At 36.7% G+C, this 19,760-nt stretch overlaps 2 protein-coding genes across 9 annotated transcripts in view; both read left to right on the top strand.

The window, feature by feature from the left end:
• The window catches only part of nckap1 (NCK-associated protein 1), a 61,790-nt gene extending 51,205 nt beyond the window's left edge, over nt 1-10,585 (top strand). For all 8 annotated transcript variants that reach the window (XM_079822231.1, XM_079822228.1, XM_079822225.1 and 5 more), the window contains exons 26-30: nt 33-126; nt 5,530-5,646; nt 5,799-5,908; nt 6,105-6,194; nt 9,471-10,585. In XM_079822231.1, coding sequence (XP_079678357.1) covers nt 33-126; nt 5,530-5,646; nt 5,799-5,908; nt 6,105-6,194; nt 9,471-9,587 — 528 coding nt within the window. In that variant the 3' untranslated portion in view covers nt 9,588-10,585. The remainder of the gene's footprint in view (nt 1-32; nt 127-5,529; nt 5,647-5,798; nt 5,909-6,104; nt 6,195-9,470) is intronic.
• Nucleotides 10,586-11,645: 1,060 nt separating this feature from the next.
• On the top strand, nt 11,646-18,185 carry frzb (frizzled related protein). Its single transcript, XM_079821794.1, has 7 exons — nt 11,646-12,848; nt 13,697-13,735; nt 13,886-13,942; nt 14,107-14,172; nt 14,317-14,521; nt 14,602-14,665; nt 17,246-18,185. Exons 1-7 carry the CDS (start codon nt 12,392-12,394, stop codon nt 17,318-17,320), a joined length of 963 nt encoding a protein of 320 aa, XP_079677920.1. The 5' UTR covers nt 11,646-12,391; the 3' UTR covers nt 17,321-18,185.
• Nucleotides 18,186-19,760: the final 1,575 nt, after the last annotated feature.

Here is a 19,760-nt window from a genome sequence, read left to right on the forward strand (position 1 = left end):
CCGCTGGACCTGAAAATCTCCCTTTTTCTCAGGTCGCCATGAACGTGTATGAGCTGTCTTCTGCCGCAGGCCTGCCCTGTGAGATTGACCCCGCTCTGGTAGTGGCTCTGTCCTCCCAGAAGTCTGGTAAGTTATTTAAGACCATTCAAAATGGCAATGCACATCAGGCCGTTTTGATGCCAGATGCAACTTTTAAATCCTTTGGCATTAAAATAAAAACTCAAGCTTTTAAAAGACTGAGGTCGGTACGAATTTTTGTGCTACAGCATAGAGTTTATTCGTTCACACTTTAGATTAGGGTCCAATTCTCACCATTAATTAACTATTAACTATGACTTTTGCCTCAATAAACTCTTAAAGGTGGGGTAAGTGCTTTCTGGTAACCGATGTGGATATTTCAAATCACCAAAACAAACAAGCCTCTATTTTGATAGCTCCGCCCCACACAAATGTAACCCAGGCAACGACTATGGCGGAATCTGCTGTGCCAGCCGGCCGAGGTTATGATGCCATCAATAAGTGAAAGCAAACATATATTTGGAGTTTATTGTCTTACTTTTCGGACACACTGCGAGCCGACGCTTGAAACAGACAGTGGTTTAACATTATAGGATGTGGAAGTGATTGGGTCTTTATCATCGCTGAAGTGAACTACAATACGATCGCAAATGGACAAACAAGCGAACATGACACAAGCATATTCTGCGAAACAACACATAATTATCCTATCGAGAAGAAATAAAGCAACCTCAGCGTCTGATTGCAGGCCTTAGCGCTCCTTGAGTTCTCTCCAGCGCTTCTTGCCTGTTCCTTAGACATTTTCCACGTGTTTTTTATCTGCCATCTCTCTCTGTCATCGCTTGGCTAATGTCCGTCCTGTGTGGTGTATTTTGAATAATGACATGCACTGAGTGCTCTCTTCGCACCATCATTAGTAGACACGCCCTTACTGCTGATTGGCAACAAGTTTGTTTTGCTCCACGGCCCGAGACACTTTTATAAAGCATTTTTGAAATAACACTTACCCCACCTTTAATTACTGCTTATTAATAGTTAGTAAGGTAGTTGTTAAGTTTTCGCTGCTAGAGGTCCCTTATTCAAAACAAAGGCGGAGCTTGATGGCGCCTTGATTTTGTGCAACAGACGACGACGTCTGCTTTTTCCGGTCATGCGTACGTGGGGTAATGCAGAGCTGTTTTATCATATTAGATGCATTTGAGTGTGATGAGAGTTATGTTATAACGTTATTCTTTGCGTTCGCTCGGCGGCTACTATGAGACACTTGTTGCACACTGCAGTGAGCTAGATCTATATTAGGCATGGTACTCACAGTAAATCAAGAAAACAAGACTAACTGTGTTGAGCTATTTAACAATGATTAGTTTTCTGTCGATGAATGCATCCAAACAGTTGCTCACCTGTCTAATAAAAAACACAATATATTAAAACGTCTTTTGTGTTTTCATGGTTTATACAAAATAAAACCGGAAAACGAGGGTAACTCGTGAATGACGCAATTGATAGGCGACTCATGGACACGGTTAGCCTGACAAGCCAGACCCACATCAAGATGTTGGGTCTGGGAACTCACCATTGGCAGGGCTCAATCTGAGGGGCGGGATAAACGGTTGTGTTTCAAATTCCCTCTGCACGTAATAGGATGGCGCTACAACCAACCAGAGCAACGAAGAAGGTGAAACGGAGCTAGTTGATAGATTAAACTTTCGCCATATCCGGTCAGCAAATCTCCGAGCACATCTTTCTTTCTTAAGGATGACTTCAGTGCCGTTCTTTCCTCAAAGAAAAGCTTAACTCCAAGTCTTCCAGAGTCGCAGCCAAAGCCGATTCGAAAGACCGCCGTTCGCCAGCTTCTTTGTTTATGAGTAGCACACGGAACCGCAGCAACTCTGCCGTCAATGTTAAGCCCGCCCACCGACTCTATACACGATGTGATTGGCCTGACCAGAGTTTGTTTTTTCCAGCTCGCAAGCCAACGGAGAGTTGCTAGACTACCCTGGCTGCAAATTAGATTTGCTGCCGCTAGGATGCGTCTAGATTTCTAGGCTAGGACATGGTCCGTGTCCTGGCTATAATTGCTTATTTCTCTGGATTTAAACATTCTTGGAAACATTTGGGATAATGCAAGTACACAAGTCAACAAAATATATAACTTTTCTAGTGGTTTTTGGATATTTTACTCCAAAAATCTAACATAGTTTTCCTTTAAGGGATATAGAATAAGGTCATTCAAAATAAGGCATTAATATGTGCTTTATAAGTACTAATAAACAGCCAATATCCTAGTAATATGCATGCTAATAAGCAACTAATAGTGAGAATTGGACCCTAAACTAAACCGTTTATTCTCAGCGAATGATAATTGAAATTTCAGCCCATGTACTCACTCAATCATATGTTCATATATAAAATATGGCTTTAGAAGGCTTGGAATTTAATGCTCAGTTTGATCTCAGATGCATCTGTTAAATCCTTTTTTGCATCAATATATAAACTGGCAAACAATTTTCACTGAGGAAAATAAAATGCAGTAACTGGAAGTTCTTTGGTTTTGGCCTCCTAAGAAAGTGCAGATATGCATCAGGTGTTTTTGCTCTAGATTTCTTAGAGCGGTTTTTTTTGGATTTCTCCTTTCATCAGCATTTGCCACAAAATATGTAGTTACCAAAATGTGATGTCAGTGTGAGCACACTTGAAAGAAAAGTTGAACAGGAATTATTTTTCCAAAGTGCACTTTGGTGCTCAAATCTAAAGACCATGCCATGCCAAATGATTTACCAGAAATCCCTGTATTAAGACCTTGGATGCAAACTAGCTGGCTGTAAGAAAAAAAAAAAAGGTTTGGTTTGTGCTGAAACATTAAGTGGTATCACATGCTTTATATCAATCTAGTCAAAAACTGCAGCGTTAGGAGCCGTTCACACAGAATGCATTTTTCCATTCCACTGCGCTACTTTTCCATTGTTTCTCAATGTAAACACGCACTAGACGGACGTATTTGACAGTTGCGTGCTAAAAACGCGATGCTCAAGTTAAATGAAGTTTTAAAAAACGTGCGATTTTAACAGCAAAAAGGCGTTCTGTGTGAACCGGCCCTTAGGATGCTCGCTTGCACTGTGATTACGGTGTAACCTCACACTCAAAAACATGCATTACATCCACACCCATGTTCACGTTGGTCACAGTATCAGTTTACCATGTCTTATTATTTCTGTGGTGAATGATTTCACAAGAAAGTTTAAAACCTCACATGGCCAGGCCTATCTTAACCACAACCTCAAGAGTTAAAAATAATAAAAATATCTGTGCATAGCAGATCTGCACTTTAGTGTCTCATGAGTGCTGTTTTCAGTGTTGAGGAGCAGCTAACTAAAAGTGACATGTGACAGTACTCGGCTCAATTCGAAACAGCATCGCTTTGCCAGTAATGCTACTTTTACTTTTGGCACGTCACTTAAGTTTTTGATTTACTAATGAAGCTTTACAGACAAGCAATCTGAGGCGATTAAACACTTTCTTTGTTAATCAGTTCATTCGGTGAATTGATTAAAAAATATATTAATTTTTTAATGGAAATATTTAGGCAAATGCTGCCGTTTGTCGCTGTTTTTTTGAGTCAGTTATATAAATTGGGCTGTTTTAATTTTGGTAGTTATGTGCAGTTGGTTTTCCATGTTTGTTCTTAATACGTTAACTATTATTATTTTTTACAAAAATGTATTTGTGTACACAACCGTTCAGAAGTTTGTGATCAGTAACATTTTTTATTTTAATTAAGTAGTACTTTTATTAATGGTGCACTATGTAACATTTTTGCGGTAAAATATCCAAAAACCTCTAGGCCAGTGTATTATATTTTGTTCAGTTGAGTACTTACAATATCCCAAATGTTTCCAACTATTTTTAAATCGTGAGAAAATACTATTTTAACCAAGGAACCGGGACGTGTGAGGGAATCGCCTGTCGATGGCGTCATATCTGCGTTACCCTCGGTTTCCGGTTTTATTTTGCAAAAACGCTTTACTTTTACTGCAGTGTGCAACAAGTGTCATAGCAGCCGCCAAGCGAACGCAGAGTAACGTCATAACATCATTTTCAACACACTCAGATGTATCTAATATGATAAACAGAGCTGTGTTACCTCATACTCATGACCGGAAAAGCGGAAGTGGCGCTGGCGACTGTGTCATAATAAAAGTCTCGCCGCTTGCGAGGCATGTGTTGCGTTCATCTTATTAACAATCGCTCCAGCAGCCTTGCTCAGCTCCACAACACACAGTCCTGCTCTGCTTCATACTACAGTAACGTTACTAATCGCATCCATTAACATGATTTCTGCCCGAGTCCTATCCCGATTCTTTTCCACCGGCTGTGAGGTGAAGACCACATGTCCCAAGATTCTGCGCTCAAACGTGGCGTCATCACGTTCTGAACAGGAGACCTCTAGTGGATGGAAAAGTTACATAGTGCACCTTTTAAAACAAAAAATTTTATTTAGCTAGGGTACATTAAATTGAACGAAAGTGACACAAAATTTTACAAAAATATTTGTATATTTAAAATAAATTTGTTCTTTTTAACTTTCTATTCATCATAGAAACCTGGAACAAAACACTGTTTTACGGTTTCCACAAAAATATTAAGCAACACAAGCCATCATCGATAATAATAAGAAATCATCATATTGGAATGATTTCTGAAGGATCATGTGACACTGAAGTGATTGTCTTGCAGGAATAAATTGCAATTTTAAATATATTAAAATAGAAAAATTATGTTTTAAATTATAATAATAATTCACAATATTGCAATTTTTACTGTATTTTTGATCAAATAAATGTAATTGGTATGTAATGGTAAATGTGCCATGTAATGGTAGCATATGTAGAATTAAATATTGCACTGTTATCATTAAACGTATATATTATGTTATACTTTAAATGATCTTGTCATTTGCAAAGCTAGTTTCAAAGTAGCTTCCGTCACAGTGCTGTTTTCAGATGCATTTGTCCAGCGTTGCTTATCAAACCTTCATCAGGCATTAGAGCCCAATCGAGGGATCAGCCTCCTGAGAAGAGCCTTGTGCGCTTAAACCCCTCATACCGCACAGCAGTTCTCTTGAATTGAGCGAAGCTCTCCGGTGAACAGCTTTCATTTTCTCAGAGCAGCCCAGACCCTCCAGGGCCTCTTGGCCGGCACCGATGTTTTTGTTCTATTCCCCTGATGGTTAAATCCAAACCTCTTCTGTTTACTATCTAAATAGCGAGTCAACTCAAACTAGACTTAATTGAATCACTCCCAAATGCTGTTGTGCTAATAACATAAATAATAGTTAATTTTTGGACATTAGTGCCGTTTTTCTTGGCTCTTCACGCAGATTTTCGGACACTGTCCAGAGAGAGAAATGCAATCACTGCAATTTCCCTGCCGTCTCACAATGGCAACACATCAGTACTTCTCCGAGTTACCTAAAGGAACATTCATGAACTCAATTCTCCATGTTTTTAACAGAAAATATTAGCCCAGAGGAAGAGTACAAGATCGCCTGCCTGTTGATGGTCTTCGTGGCCGTTTCCATGCCGACCCTGGCCAGCAACGTGATGTCACAGTACAGTCCCGCAATAGAAGGTACCAATTTTTACATTTCAGACTCGCGCTGAACCGCTGCGAATGAAATCAGATTATATCTGTGCTGTTTGAACTGCGGTCCGCTGGAACGACGCGTTTTAATGTGCATGACATTTATCGTGTGTGTGTTAACTCTCTATAAATCTTTTAAGGTCACTGTAACAACATTCACTGTCTGGCTAAAGCGATAAACCAGATTGCCGCTGCTCTGTTCACTATCCACAAGGGCAGCATAGAGGATCGCCTGAAAGAGTTCCTTGCCGTAAGTAACAGTATTAGCTGTAATTGTCCTGAATCCTGGGCTTTTCTTTTCCAATTTGTACTTTTCCTTTGTACTCTACGACATGCAATTTACATTATTAACACATCAACAATAAATACTCTGTTTATGCAACTCTCACTGTGGGACTTTGCAGCTTAATAAAATCCAGTAATTCTCTCTCACGTGTCTTCCCCAGCTCGCCTCCTCCAGCCTGCTGAAGATTGGACAGGAGACGGATAAAACCACTACACGGAACAGGGAGTCTGTTTACCTGCTTCTGGACATGGTGAGTTAATCCACACCTCCGTTACAGGACTAAAGAGAGAGCGGTCCATGATGGTGTGCAGCGGTGAAAATCATTTTCTCCATAGGCATAGACATACATTTTTAATGATAATGTATTAATATTTCAAGACAGACTTTCTGAGGTTTTCTATGATGTATACTTCTGTATATGTCAGTGTAATTTAAAAAAAAAATGATTTGCCAAATACATGGTTTAGATTAATTACACCAGCCATAATCCTGAAGAGAACTTATCAGGAGTGCTTTTCCCGTCCAGCGAGGTAACTCGCTGATTAACTACCATAGAAAATAACTAGTCATGACTGTTTCCCGATACTTGGTTAAACGGTCGCACCTCTGTCGTTTGAACATTGATTCAATAATACAGGACTGTCATTATTGACGTCACGCTCAGGTGGAGGAGTAATAACTTCCACTAATAAATCTATTCGAGATCTCTGCGATGCTGCTGTAATGAACGTGGCACCTAATGACTACTTCTCCGTTTTGGTTCCATGTCATTTTGCTTTATTTGATGATTGATTCATTGCAGGTTCTCTCAAACGTCATACTCTGGAGTTCCTTAGCGCATTTTGTGCACATGCGCACATGCGCACTCTATAAAAACCGAGCTGATTGTTGCCACACTAAAATATGTAGATTAAATATAATTTAACTATATATAACTATTCACTCATGTCACGATTCGATACAAATCGCAATACTTAACTCATGGTACGATACGATACTATTGTGGTCTTTTAAGCCAAAATAAAGACTTTTTTTATTATTACTTTTTTATTATTATTAAAATATTGTTATTATTATCAGGACCCACAAATATCCCCCAATTGCATCATTATACATTATATTCAACATTATATATAGTCGTTTAATGTAGCAATGTCACTAAAACTCCGTAAACATGATTTTTTCTTCTCACGCAGTACTCGCGCTTTCAATGCAGGCACTTGTTGGATCTCTTACACAGTCAAGCCACGCACACAGACTCTCCCGCTATTATATACATATACGAATAAATCATCTAAAACGAAATGTGATATGGTGATTTAAATGATGTTTGCGCTTTCACTTTGAGGAAAGCCACTCCAGCGTGTATGCGCTTCAGATGATCAATGACAGTTTTAATCGCAAGAAAGCGTGTCATAATGACTATTCCCAAACTGTAAATGGTTAGTTCATCCAAAAAATGTACATTCTACATTTACTCACTCTCATGTTGTTTTCACGTGTTACGCAAGCATTGAACGTCATATAAAGCCATCGTGTCAGTTCAGAAGACTTGGATTTGGACCACTCAATTATTTTTACAATGGCTAAGAACTACGGATTTTTCAATCCGTCCTTCGGATGAGACGTTAAACTGAGGTCCCGACTCTCTGTGGTCATTAAAAATCCCAGGATGTCCTTCGGAAAAAGAGTAGGGGTGTAACCCCGGCATCCTGGCCAAATTTGCCCATTGGCCTCTGTCCATCATGGCCTCCTAATCATCCCCCTATCCTGATTCTTCTCTCCACCAATCAGCTGGTGTGTGGTGGGCGTTCTGGCGCAATATGGCTGCCGTCGCATAATCCAGGTGGATGCTGCACATTGGTGATGGTTGAGGAGATTTCTCCATATGTAAAGTGCTTTGAGTGCCTAGAAAATCGCTATATAAATGTAACAAATTATTATTATTATATTATTATTACAATGCCTTAATGGCATTTTTTTTATCTTTTAAGTTTTGGACTTTAAATGGAGGTACTAAAATATCTTTAAAAATATATTTATTTGTGTTTGGAAGTTGAACGAAACTCTTATGGATTTGAAATGACATGAGGGTGAGTACATGATGACAGTTTACATTTTTGGGTGAACTATACCTTATAAATACAGTAAGCTGAGCCTGGGATAAAACTGACTCTGTATCGTTGATGTAAACGATATGATTGGTGATACGAAGTCACATTATCTCGTAATAACAATGTATCGTTACACCCCTAAAAAAATGATATATATTAAATTGAATGAGACGTAGAATGTACTGATTGTATGCTTGCTTATTGTGCCCAAGAGCATGATCTATTTAAGTCCACGTCATTTTAACAAGAAACTAGCCATGGCTCAAGAGCTGTAGTTCCAACCACTCAAGTTTGTGATGGTGTTTGGGAATGTTCGTTGGAATGATTTTGAGAAATGCCAAATCGCTGAACTATAACGAGTGTAACAACAGAACTTGCGACCATAGTTGGCTAACGATTCTTTTGGGAAACGCACCCATTTATGATACCATGGAAACAGAAATCCCGACCTGGCAAATTATGTAATTCATTTTTTTTTTCTATTCATCAAAGGATCCTGGAAAAATTTATCACAGTTTCCTGGAAAATATTAAGTAGCAGAACTGTTTCCAACATAAATGTTTCTTTAGCACCAAATCAGCATATTAGAATGATTTCTGAAGGATCCTGTGACACTAAAGTCGATGCAAATTCAGCTTTGCATCACAGGAATAAATTGAATTTTAAATGTAATTATACAAATGAAATATACAATTTTAATAATATTACACAAAATTGCTTTTACCGTATTTTTGATCAAATAAATGCAGCCTTGGTGAGCATAATAAACTTTTTCAAAACAAAGTATATATATTTGGGGCGGGGGTTTCAAATGGAAAAATATTGCAGTAAATTTAAATAGTTTTTATACTTATCATTGACTGAAGTCTGAAGTTTTATATCAGTGTTTATGGGATGAGTCGTTCATTCCCTCATAAATGATATGGAGTACAGTCTTGTTTTCATGTACTTTGTTGTTTTGAACCAAATGCTTTAATATTATGATTGATCTCCGAGCGGATCAGTTTGGTTCAAGGCTTAGAACTTAAGAATGTTTTGAAATCCCTATGGAAAAAATGGATGGGGAAAAATACTTCAGAGAACCAAGCCAAGTGAAAAAGTGGGCAGCCACTTTGGTGTGCTCTATTTCTCCATATTTCCATCTTTCTTAGTATCTGCATCTGATGACTGGGAAAATGTGCTACGGACTGTTTCTGTTGTTTGTATATGAGAGTCGCACAGCTCTTTTGATCTGCAAGGCTTGTGGGGGATTTGTCCGTGGGATTTTTCACTCTTTGAAGCATAATCTGCAGGATGCACTGAATTAGGCTGTAATGGAAAGCTAGGAGTTTTTGAGCCCACGCGTGTCAGTTCCAGCAGAACATCCCAATCACCCCGAGATCTGTTCTGAAAGTGATTTTGTTTTTGTCCAGATCGTTCAAGAATCACCATTCCTCACCATGGACCTCTTGGAATCCTGCTTCCCGTACGTCCTGCTCCGGAACGCCTACCACGCCGTATACAAGCAGTCTGTGTCTTCTTCCGCATAAAAGTTCCTCGTGTGCGAAGAGCACCCGTTCCATATTCCTCTGTAGGATTCTCCAATGTTGTAGTCTTACCAGTTCAAGACTTTTAATGGGATCAAATCTTTTATAACACTGAATAAAGAGGGAAAAAAGAATAAAATGATTTGTTTATTGTACACTTACAATAATCGAGTTTGATCCCAGGGACTAGTGACACTAATTACTTTTTTTATTTTGGTTTGTGTTTTAATTTGCAATGGTTAAACATGGAAACAAACACATTAAATAGTTAATTGTGTGTGGTGGGATGTGGGGGGAGGGCAAGGGTGAATTGTTAAAAACTCATACATCATGCTAAATGCTTGTTATGATAACAGATGCCTCTATGAAACAGTGATTCTTTTTTTGATGTTGTTCTAGATCTAATCTGTGTGGGTTACTGCGTGCTTTCTCTCTCTCTCTCCCTCCCTGTGAATTTGCATTTATTTTCATTACACTTTGTGTTCCTTTGACATACTTGCCAAATTAATAGATATAACAACATCGCATTTGGATTGAAAAGGCAGAATTGTGCATAACTACATGTTATAAAAGCAACCTAGTGTTGTTTGTACAAAGCATAGTATAATTTTTTAACTAACTTTCATGATGCCTTGTGGCATTGACACTCCATTGTACCCGTCTGTGAGCTATAATAAACATTCGTACATATTTATTGAATGTTTATCAGTTGTTTCCCCCCTCCTCTCCCTTAACTGGTTTTATATGTTTTGGATTTTTTGGAAATGACAATGTATCTTCCATAACATGAATAAACATCAGGTCATATGCAGATTGACTGGTCCACTTTAATGCTGTTTGGTGATATAAACTGTTTTTTTAGATCATGATTACAGCCAGTAGGGTTCTGATGAAATATCAGGAAAATTGTTCTTTTGAGTCGATTTTATTGTTTTTATTATTGTCAAACCAATTCACATTTTTCCCACTATTTGTTTGTATTAATAAATTATTCTTGATTGTATTTTTAGTATTATTATTATTATTTATTGTTTAAAAGTTATTTATTTCACAGGCAACTTTTAAGGTCATTAAACTATATTAATCAAAAAGTGTGATAACCCTGTGTAACAGGTTGCATCTGTGATCTTGACATTGTAGGTGTGTGAAAAATGGCTTCTAAAAACAGCATTTTACTATTCTGTTTTTGTCCAAGAGCATTGCTGACATTCTTTGATCAGAGGCTGCTCATCTAAATCTTCTCACATAAAAAGAGCCAAAGGAGGCACACAGTTTGTGTGCAGATGTTTATAGGCTTTTAAGGACTTGTTTTTACCTTTTCTTTACGATTTTTAGCTTCACATTTAACTTGTGTGTGACCCTATTTGGCATAGAGATAAATAAATAAAAAAATAATGATTTTTTTTGCTGCTGTGGAGGGGGAAAAAAATAATGTTTCCTGTAATAACAGCAAATGCCATGCATACAATTTATTATAGCTTTTCTAGATTCATGTCTCCCTATAGCATATTGATATGTGTTGCATAGCGACATTATGCCATGGGTTATATCTTCTGGTGGACAGATATCACTTCATGATTTTGCTTAAAATTGAGCTCTTCATAATCCAGAAGAGAGTTAGCACTTTCGCACCATGAGCCATGAATTCCCTCAGGAGTTTCTAATGGGATTTTGGCATACATTTGTCTAATTATGAGTAAATTAGTGTAACATTTCTTGAAGATTCTTTCACATTTTGTTGTGCAACATCAATCACATACAGAAACATTGCTACTTTCTACATAAAGACTACAAACGGCTGTCTGATAAGTTAAGAACATATTACATCCTTATGGTAGTTGTGTTTTTTCTGTAGTAGCTTATACAGAAATAGAATTTTTCAAAAATCATGTCTGAGGTATGACTGTGTATTGTGTACGTCGTTGTAAAACGTGAAATGAATGTTAAACACTTATTAGCAACACGCTCATTTTACTCACAAATCAAACACTGCTATGCTAAAAACATTCCTAGGCAAAATTACCCTTCCATGTTTAGCCAACGAGTTGTTTAACAGATGTATAAGGTTTTAAAGAAAATGTGTGCCCTTAATATCTTTATCATGATGCAATTGTATTAGCAATAATGTGCGAAAACATCAGCTCCACAAAACAGGCCTACTCAGCACGTGCTTTTGTAAAAACGTGTAAAGTGCGACTTCTAATTGTTTTGACCTTATTGTAGTCCCCTAATCAACACAGGCCGATGTTTATTAGAGGTCTGCCTTTAAATTAACAACACCTTATGTCCACAACTCTATTTATGTACTATTTTACTTATTCAAAAAGTGCTTTTATCTTGGCTAAAGTAATTTACGGCAGCGGTAAGTCAACAGTCGTGTGTTTGGTGGCGCAACAGGAGACTGAAGTAAGTGATGGAGAAGGAGGTGGGCTGCTTCTTGTCCCCAGCCCACCTCCTCTTATTCCTCCTCCTCCAGCTGCTTCCAGTCGCTTTCTGTCCGCAGGAGCTGGAGGAGAGACCAGTTCACCAGCGCGCGCTCCTGAAGCGAGGACTTGTCCCGCGCGTCACCATTTCCACGAGAGAATTTCTTTTTGTCCACCTCCGTTTCAGCGAGAGTTTAAAAAGATGAGCTTTTGTTATCTGATGCAATACTTCAGTATGGTGAAGATAGTTTGAGAAACTTTGTTTTGGGGAGCTTTTACGCGCAAGAGTCTCCAGCTCTCCAGAAGACCTCCGCATGTCCTTGGTGAATTATAACTAGCTTCTTCTCTCAATTTTGTTTTTATCTCACACATACACACGCAAAGATGTTTTCCTACGAGATGTTCATCTGCGTCCTGGCCATCGCCTGTCTTCTGGAGATCCCCCGAGGCACCGCGGCCGCGTCCTGCGAGCCCATCCGCATCCCCATGTGCAGGTCCATGCCGTGGAACATGACCAAGATGCCCAACCACCTCCATCACAGCACGCAGGCCAACGCCGTGCTCGCCATCGAGCAGTTCGAGGGGCTCCTGGGCACCCAGTGCAGCCCGGACCTGCTGTTCTTCCTGTGCGCCATGTACGCGCCCATATGCACCATCGACTTCCAGCACGACCCCATCAAGCCCTGCAAGTCCGTGTGCGAGCGGGCCAAGTGCGGCTGCGAGCCGGTCATGAAGAAGTACAACCATACGTGGCCGGAGAGTCTGGCCTGCGAGGAGCTGCCCGTGTACGACCGGGGAGTCTGCATCTCACCTGAGGCCATCGTCAAGGCAGAGGGGCCAGGTTGTTCATGCATTTATGTTATGTATTTATTTTCTGTATTATTATTATATAGATACGTAAAATTCAGGTAAATTGGGATTCGTTTGACAGTCATCTCAGTGTACAAAAAGTCGCCCAATTTACACAAATGTACCCTATATAAATATACTCATAATGTAGATTTACTGTATGCATAGTATGTAAATATTAAGATAATGATGATTATTTTTAATTTTACTATTATTATTATTATATAGGATTAGATCAGGTAAATTGGAGCACATATGTTTGTAGTTTCAATGTCAAAAAGTGGACCAAAAAGCAGCTGTATTATATTATATTATATTATATTATATTATATTATATTATATTATATTATATTATATTATATTATATTATATTATATTATATTATATATATTGAAAGGTGAATTCAGCACCTTTGACAGTCATCTCAGTATCCGGCTCAATTTACATGGATTCACCATATATATATATATATATATATATATATATATATATATATATATATATATATATATATATATATATATATATATATATATATATATATATATATATATATATATATGGTGAATCCATGTAAATATATATATATATATATAATATAATATATATAATAACTAAAGTATTTGAATATATATATATATATATATATATATATATATATATATATATATATATATATATATATATATATATATATATATATATATATATATATATATATATTCAAATACTTTAGTTATTATTAATTGTATTGTTTATAATGTTTACTGTATTATTGTTTCTAATATCTGTAATCATTATCATCAGTGAAAATAATCCTTGAATATTTCTTCCCTAAAGATAATCCTTACTATCAAGACCCTTCAAAATGTAATCCAGGTAAGAATTTGTTTGATATTTTGATTTTGAAAATATGTTTAATATTGCAGATTTGAAGAGGTTTATTTCTGTGTCCAGATTAGATAGTTTAGATCAAGAAAAGAATGAAATGCAAGTTGAACATTAAACTCAGTTCTGGTTCTTGTACAGAGGGAAACCCAGACTTCCCGATGGATTCACACAATGCTAACTGCAAAGGAGCTAATGGTATACTGTTCAATCATTTGATTTAATGCATAATTCAGAATTAATATTAGCTCACATGCAAATATGTTTAACGTTGCATATCAGTGCTTTATAGTCTATTTTGCTGTTTTGATATAAAATAAATATAGACAATTTCTGAACATATAATACCTTTACTTTTACAGATCGGTGCAAATGCAAATCTGTGAGACTTGGTCAAAAGACATATTCAAAGAACAATTACAATTATGGTAAGGCCTGGATGGTATTTAGCAATTTACCTTCTATCTGTTTGCTTTGTATTTCTTACACATTCTCTATCTTTCCTAAACAGCAAGTTCAAACTCAAAGTACTATATGCTAACTGGACACGTTTTCATTGTTTCTCTTTGCAGTCATCCGGGCAAGAGTGAAAGAGATAAAGACTCGAAATCATGACCTGAGTGCCATTGTGGAGGTCAAAGACGTCCTGAAGTCTTCTCTGGTCAACATCCCTCGAGACACCGTCACTCTTTATTATAACTCTGGGTGTCTGTGTCCTCCACTAGCAGCCAATGAGGAATACATCATCATGGGTTATGAAAACGAGGAAAGGTCCAGGTAGAGCTTGTGCTGAAGATATGTGCTGAGGATATTGTGGATTATATTCCTGTTCTCATAATCAATCGTTTCTCCAACAGACTGCTGCTCATTGATGAATCCATCGCACAGAAGTGGAAAGACAAAATGGGACGGAAAGTCAAGGTATGAAACCATGGAAATAACATATGACACATTACAGTGCGGCCCAAAAAGTATTTACACACTTATGGTCATTGCACTACATGCTAAATATCAAATCAAGTAGCGTCTACAAACAAATAATGCTTGATGATACTTTTAGGAGTAAATTTTGCTCAATAATTTTAACCAACGGGGCTAAAGGTGATTGGATGAATGAAGTCAGTTCACCTCAAGTTCACTCAAGTGTCCTAAGACAGTAACCCCAGGTGTTGAGAATCACACTAACATTTCACAACCAGAAAATATCCAAATAATATACTTTTATCATTTCAAATCTAACAAACTTACTTTTTATATAATATAATTTTAGCTATATATATTTTTTTCTTTTTGTATTATTTTTGTTGCTATAAAATCTAGCAAGGATTTTTTTTTCCTGCAAACCTCATTTTGAAAAGAGTTTTCTCTGTTCAAACCCTACAAACTTCAAATCTAAATATCTAAAATAATCGAATTAATATAATTTTACCAAATATAATTATATTAATATATTTGTATGTGTCCAAATACTTATATAAATACTATATATATATATATATATATATATATATATATATATATATATATATATATATATATATATATATATATATATATATATATATATATATATATACATATACAGAATTGTACTTGACTCCATATAAATAATATATACATACATACATGCATAAAAAATACATACAGACAAATAAATATATATTACATAGACATAATATCTATTAATAAATAAATATATTTATGTGTGTGTGTGTGTGTGTGTGTGTGTGTGTGTGTGTGTGTGTGTGTGTGTGTGTGTGTGTGTGTGTGTGTGTGTGTGTGTGTGTGTGTGTGTAAGTGTGTGTGTGTGTGTGTGTGTGTGTGTGTGTGTGTGTGTGTGTGTGTGTGTGTGTGTGTGTGTGTGTGTGTGTGTGTGTGTGTGTGTGTGTGTGTGTGTGTGTGTGTGTGTGTGTGTGTGTGTGTGTGTGTGTGTGTGTGTGTGTGTGGACATAATATCTAGCATGTAAATGTAACTTCTAGCTTCTGCAAACTTTGATTTTTTTTTAAAAGTATAAAAAAAATATTTTTCAATTCAGACATAACAAACTTCTTTATATGAATCTAATATAACGACATTCATATATTTTTAAGTGTCAAAATTTTAAAGAAAAATTTATATATATGTGTCATTGACAATTAAAGCTTCAAAAAAGGTGTTATTAAAAATCAAAACTAATGTAATGCATATGTTTGAGTCATGAATGGTGTATTTAAACACTTTTCAGTTGTTAAATAACATTTCAACATGTTTAAATTAATTTTGTAACTGTTTTTATTTCAGGCAGTACAACCATACACAAAAACCGTAAAAATAGGGCACAATGTACTGTATAAATATGAAGGAATTTTCCGTATTGGTTTTATACAGGTGTTTTACCTGTATTTTGAATTACATATTGCATTAGTTTGTGTTTTAAAGGTTAATGGAAATTTCCGGAAAATTACTGGATAATGTCCCTAATTTTTTACAGTCTACTATATACTGTAGTTGTACCACCTGACATGGAAAGTGTACCAACCCATACTTGAAATTAGCAGTTTTTTACCAGTATAAGATTGTAGAGAGATCTACAAACCCCTTCACTCTGCCACAAGGATCTCTGGATGATGCATTATTATATTTACTGTTATTACCTTCATAGTCAATTATTAATAAAACAGCCATGTTTGTGGTTGTGCCACCCTGACATTTGAGAACATACGTTTTTCAATGATCTCAACAGCTTTAAAAACTGCGGATATTTATAAAACATGTTTATAGGAAAGGTTTCAAACCTAAAATGATGCCATAGTATTTCCTAGTAGTTTTCTTAGTCTGTTCATTTGTTCGGACAGTTGCACCACCTGACATTTTGGGGTTTTAAGAAAACAAAACATCAGATAATAGGTAGTATTTAAAGGGGCTATATGCGTTTTTCTGAAATTTAAACTCGCGACTGACACCTGTGGCCAAAAAACAGAACTGCTCGTATTTTCTGCTCGCTCTCGCAGCGGTGGTGACGTCACATCCGCTGACAGCGCGGGAAAAAACGACCCGCCAGTAAATAAGGAAAAATAGGATACAGGCTTATACGTGCACCCACTGTGAGCGGACAAGGTGTCAGTATGCTCATCAGGAGATGTTTGAGTCATAAATGGTAAAATAAAAAGGCTGTTGTTACATTTATTTTGGGGAAAAAGTTGCATATAGCCCCTTTAAATGTACCAATTCACACTAAATAGGTTTAATGAATAAAGTGATATATGTAAGGCATTTATCAAATTATTTGAAAAGGAAATAATGCACTTGGACACATGTTTTGACCACTTTTTTGTGTGGCCGTAATATCTAGGAAAGAAATATGTTTTTTATTCTGCAAACTCTGGCATGGAATAAAGTATTGTTAATTTGACCTGCTGACACGAAATATAACACTGTAGACCTCCTGAATGAGCATATGGAAAGAGGCCCCAGATGCACAGGGCAATGGGAAGTGACTAATGTTTTTATGTGTTTGCCAGCGCTGGGACCAGCTTTTGCGTGAGCAGAGCCGACCAAACCCAGGCAGGAGCAACACGAGACGGAGCCGCCACTAACTGTCCTTGAAAAAAAACCACACGGACAAGACCAAGGAGGAGAAGAGGTTCATAAAACTGAAAAATTGCACTATTGTACTTTTTTTTGTTTGTTTTTTGTTGTTTTTTTAGTTGTCGCTTTATGTTTTATTGTTATATTCTCATAAACAAAATGTTGCCTTTGCACAAACAAAATGTTGGTTTGACATTGCTGTGTATGCTTGTTGGGAGAGGGTTGGGGAGTGTCGGGCAGCGTTTGCCCATCAAAGTGGGAAGGGATGAACGGGAGGGAGGAATATTATTCTAGCGCCGTTGAGGTGGAGAGCCACGGAGATGCCAGTGCGCTTTGACACGACGCAGCGCTCCATTGAGCTCTCCGCGTACAAAGGCAACGAATCACGAACTGCAGCTCCGCTGAATTTCCCCCTCAGGAGGTTTAAACGTTCTTCGGAAGAACAATGAACAGTGGGGTGAGAGAGAATCCTTTTGGCAGAAGCACAAAGACGTCAAGATGATCCAAGACTAGGAGTGTAACATTATCGCGGACGACGAAAACAAGCTGTTGGGCTTTCTGAATGATGTTCATTTAAAAAAGAAGAAGCATTTTACATGATAAATCCCGTAGTTCTGTTCCCTCGTAGATATGCTTGATCTCAAATGTCATTCTTAGGAAGACGTTGCATTTAAAGTGTCATGCAGTTGGACAAACTGTACATAATGCTTCAGAGTCCATTATTCAGTCTTTAACTCTAGCTGATGACATGACCGTGCTGTATTTGTATGCATTGTTAATGTCATTCGTTTTGCAAACAGACATTCTGTCTTCCAAGACAAACGAGAACAATTCTTCACTGTATTTCGTTTCCAGTAAAGATGTTTAATCTTATTCCACTCTGTGTGACATGTATTTATCTTTTATTTACACATAAGTGTCGTATATATTTCAGCATGCTTATTAAGAGGTTGCGTATTTACTTATGTTGGGTTAAAACGTGTCATTTCTACACCATTTGCATGACTACATTTGGGAATTACAAAAAGATAATGATTGTTTTCAAGCGGGTTTCCTGACCTGAAAACTCCCCTCGTCTTCCTCCGGCAATTGGTCACTGGATTGAGAGCAAACCTGGAGCCAGTCCAAACTAGTTTTTTTAAGCATTCCTGCTGTCAGGGAGAGAGAGAGAGAGTCTCTGTTTCTGCTTCTCAATGCTGCGGGTCAGTATTGGGCCCATAATCTACAGTAACAGAGTCTCACAGACTTACTTTTGTAAACAACCTGCTCCTGAGAGCTGTCGCAGTGACAGCTGCTGACCCCACGTCCACCAGCACAGGTACAGACTGCAACAGAGAGCAGGTTTAGTGCCCACAAATACCATTGAAACACATACTGTAAGAGTTTTAAAGGAGCATGAAATGTATTTGACACTATCATGAAATGTATGTATGAAACGACACATTTTTAATGCATGTTCCTGGTCTGTGCACGATTCATCAATTCCATATAAAACGTATCTTTTGTAGTCTTTTCTTTAGTTTAAAGTTGGCATCAGGGTCAATATCATTAACTAAAACCATAACAAAACGTTAACAGAATACACACACACACACACCCATACATACACACACATGGAGTAGTGATGAAAAATTCAGCTTTGAACACAGGAATAAATGACATTTTCAAATAGAAAACCATCCACATGATGGTTATTTTACATTTTAATAATATTTCAAAGTATTACATCTTTTTGTATTTTTAATAACATAAATGCAGCCTTGGTGAGCAGAAGAGACTTCTTTAAAAACATAAAAAAAATATATATACCAAATTTTTGTAAGATGCAATTATATATATATACACAAAATTTTATGTTAGGTGCGATTAATCGATTTGACAGCATTTTAGTATTAAAACTGTCAAATCGATTAATCGCACCTAACTTAACATTTTGCATATATATATATATATATATATATATATATATATATATATATATATATATATATATATATAATTTTTTTTTTTAAATGTTTTTAAAGAAGTCTCTTCTGCTCACCAATGCAGCATTTATGTTATTAAAAATACAAAAAAGCTGTAATATTGTGAAATAGTATTAAAATGTAAAATAACTGTTTTCTATTTGAATATATTTGAAAATATCATTTATTCCTGTGATCAAAGCGGAATTTTGCATCACTACTCAAGTCTTCAGTGTCACATGATCCTTCACAAATCATTCTATAATATGATGATTTGCAGCTCAAGAAACATTTATAATTATTATCAATGTTAAAAGCTGTTGTAAAACAGTTTTTTAGGATTCTTTGATGAATAGAAAGTTCAAACGAACAGTATTTATCTGAAATAGAAAACTTTTGTAACATTGTACTACCGTTCAAAGGTTTTGGGTCGGTAATAATTATTTTTTTGGGGGAAAGAACTTTGTACACAACTGTTTTCAAC

The sequence above is a fragment of the Gobio gobio genome (assembly GCF_949357685.1).
Source record: "Gobio gobio genome assembly, chromosome: 7".
Lineage (NCBI taxonomy): Eukaryota > Metazoa > Chordata > Actinopteri > Cypriniformes > Gobionidae > Gobio > Gobio gobio.

Coding starts and splice junctions, on each gene's coding strand:
- frzb (XM_079821794.1), top strand. CDS start 12,392: ATGTTTTCCTACGAGATGTTCATCTGCGTCCTGGCCATCGCCTGTCTT. Junction 13,736..13,885: donor CCCTTCAAAATGTAATCCAG/GTAAGAATTTGT, acceptor GTTCTTGTACAG/AGGGAAACCCAGACTTCCCG. Junction 14,522..14,601: donor GAAAACGAGGAAAGGTCCAG/GTAGAGCTTGTG, acceptor TTTCTCCAACAG/ACTGCTGCTCATTGATGAAT.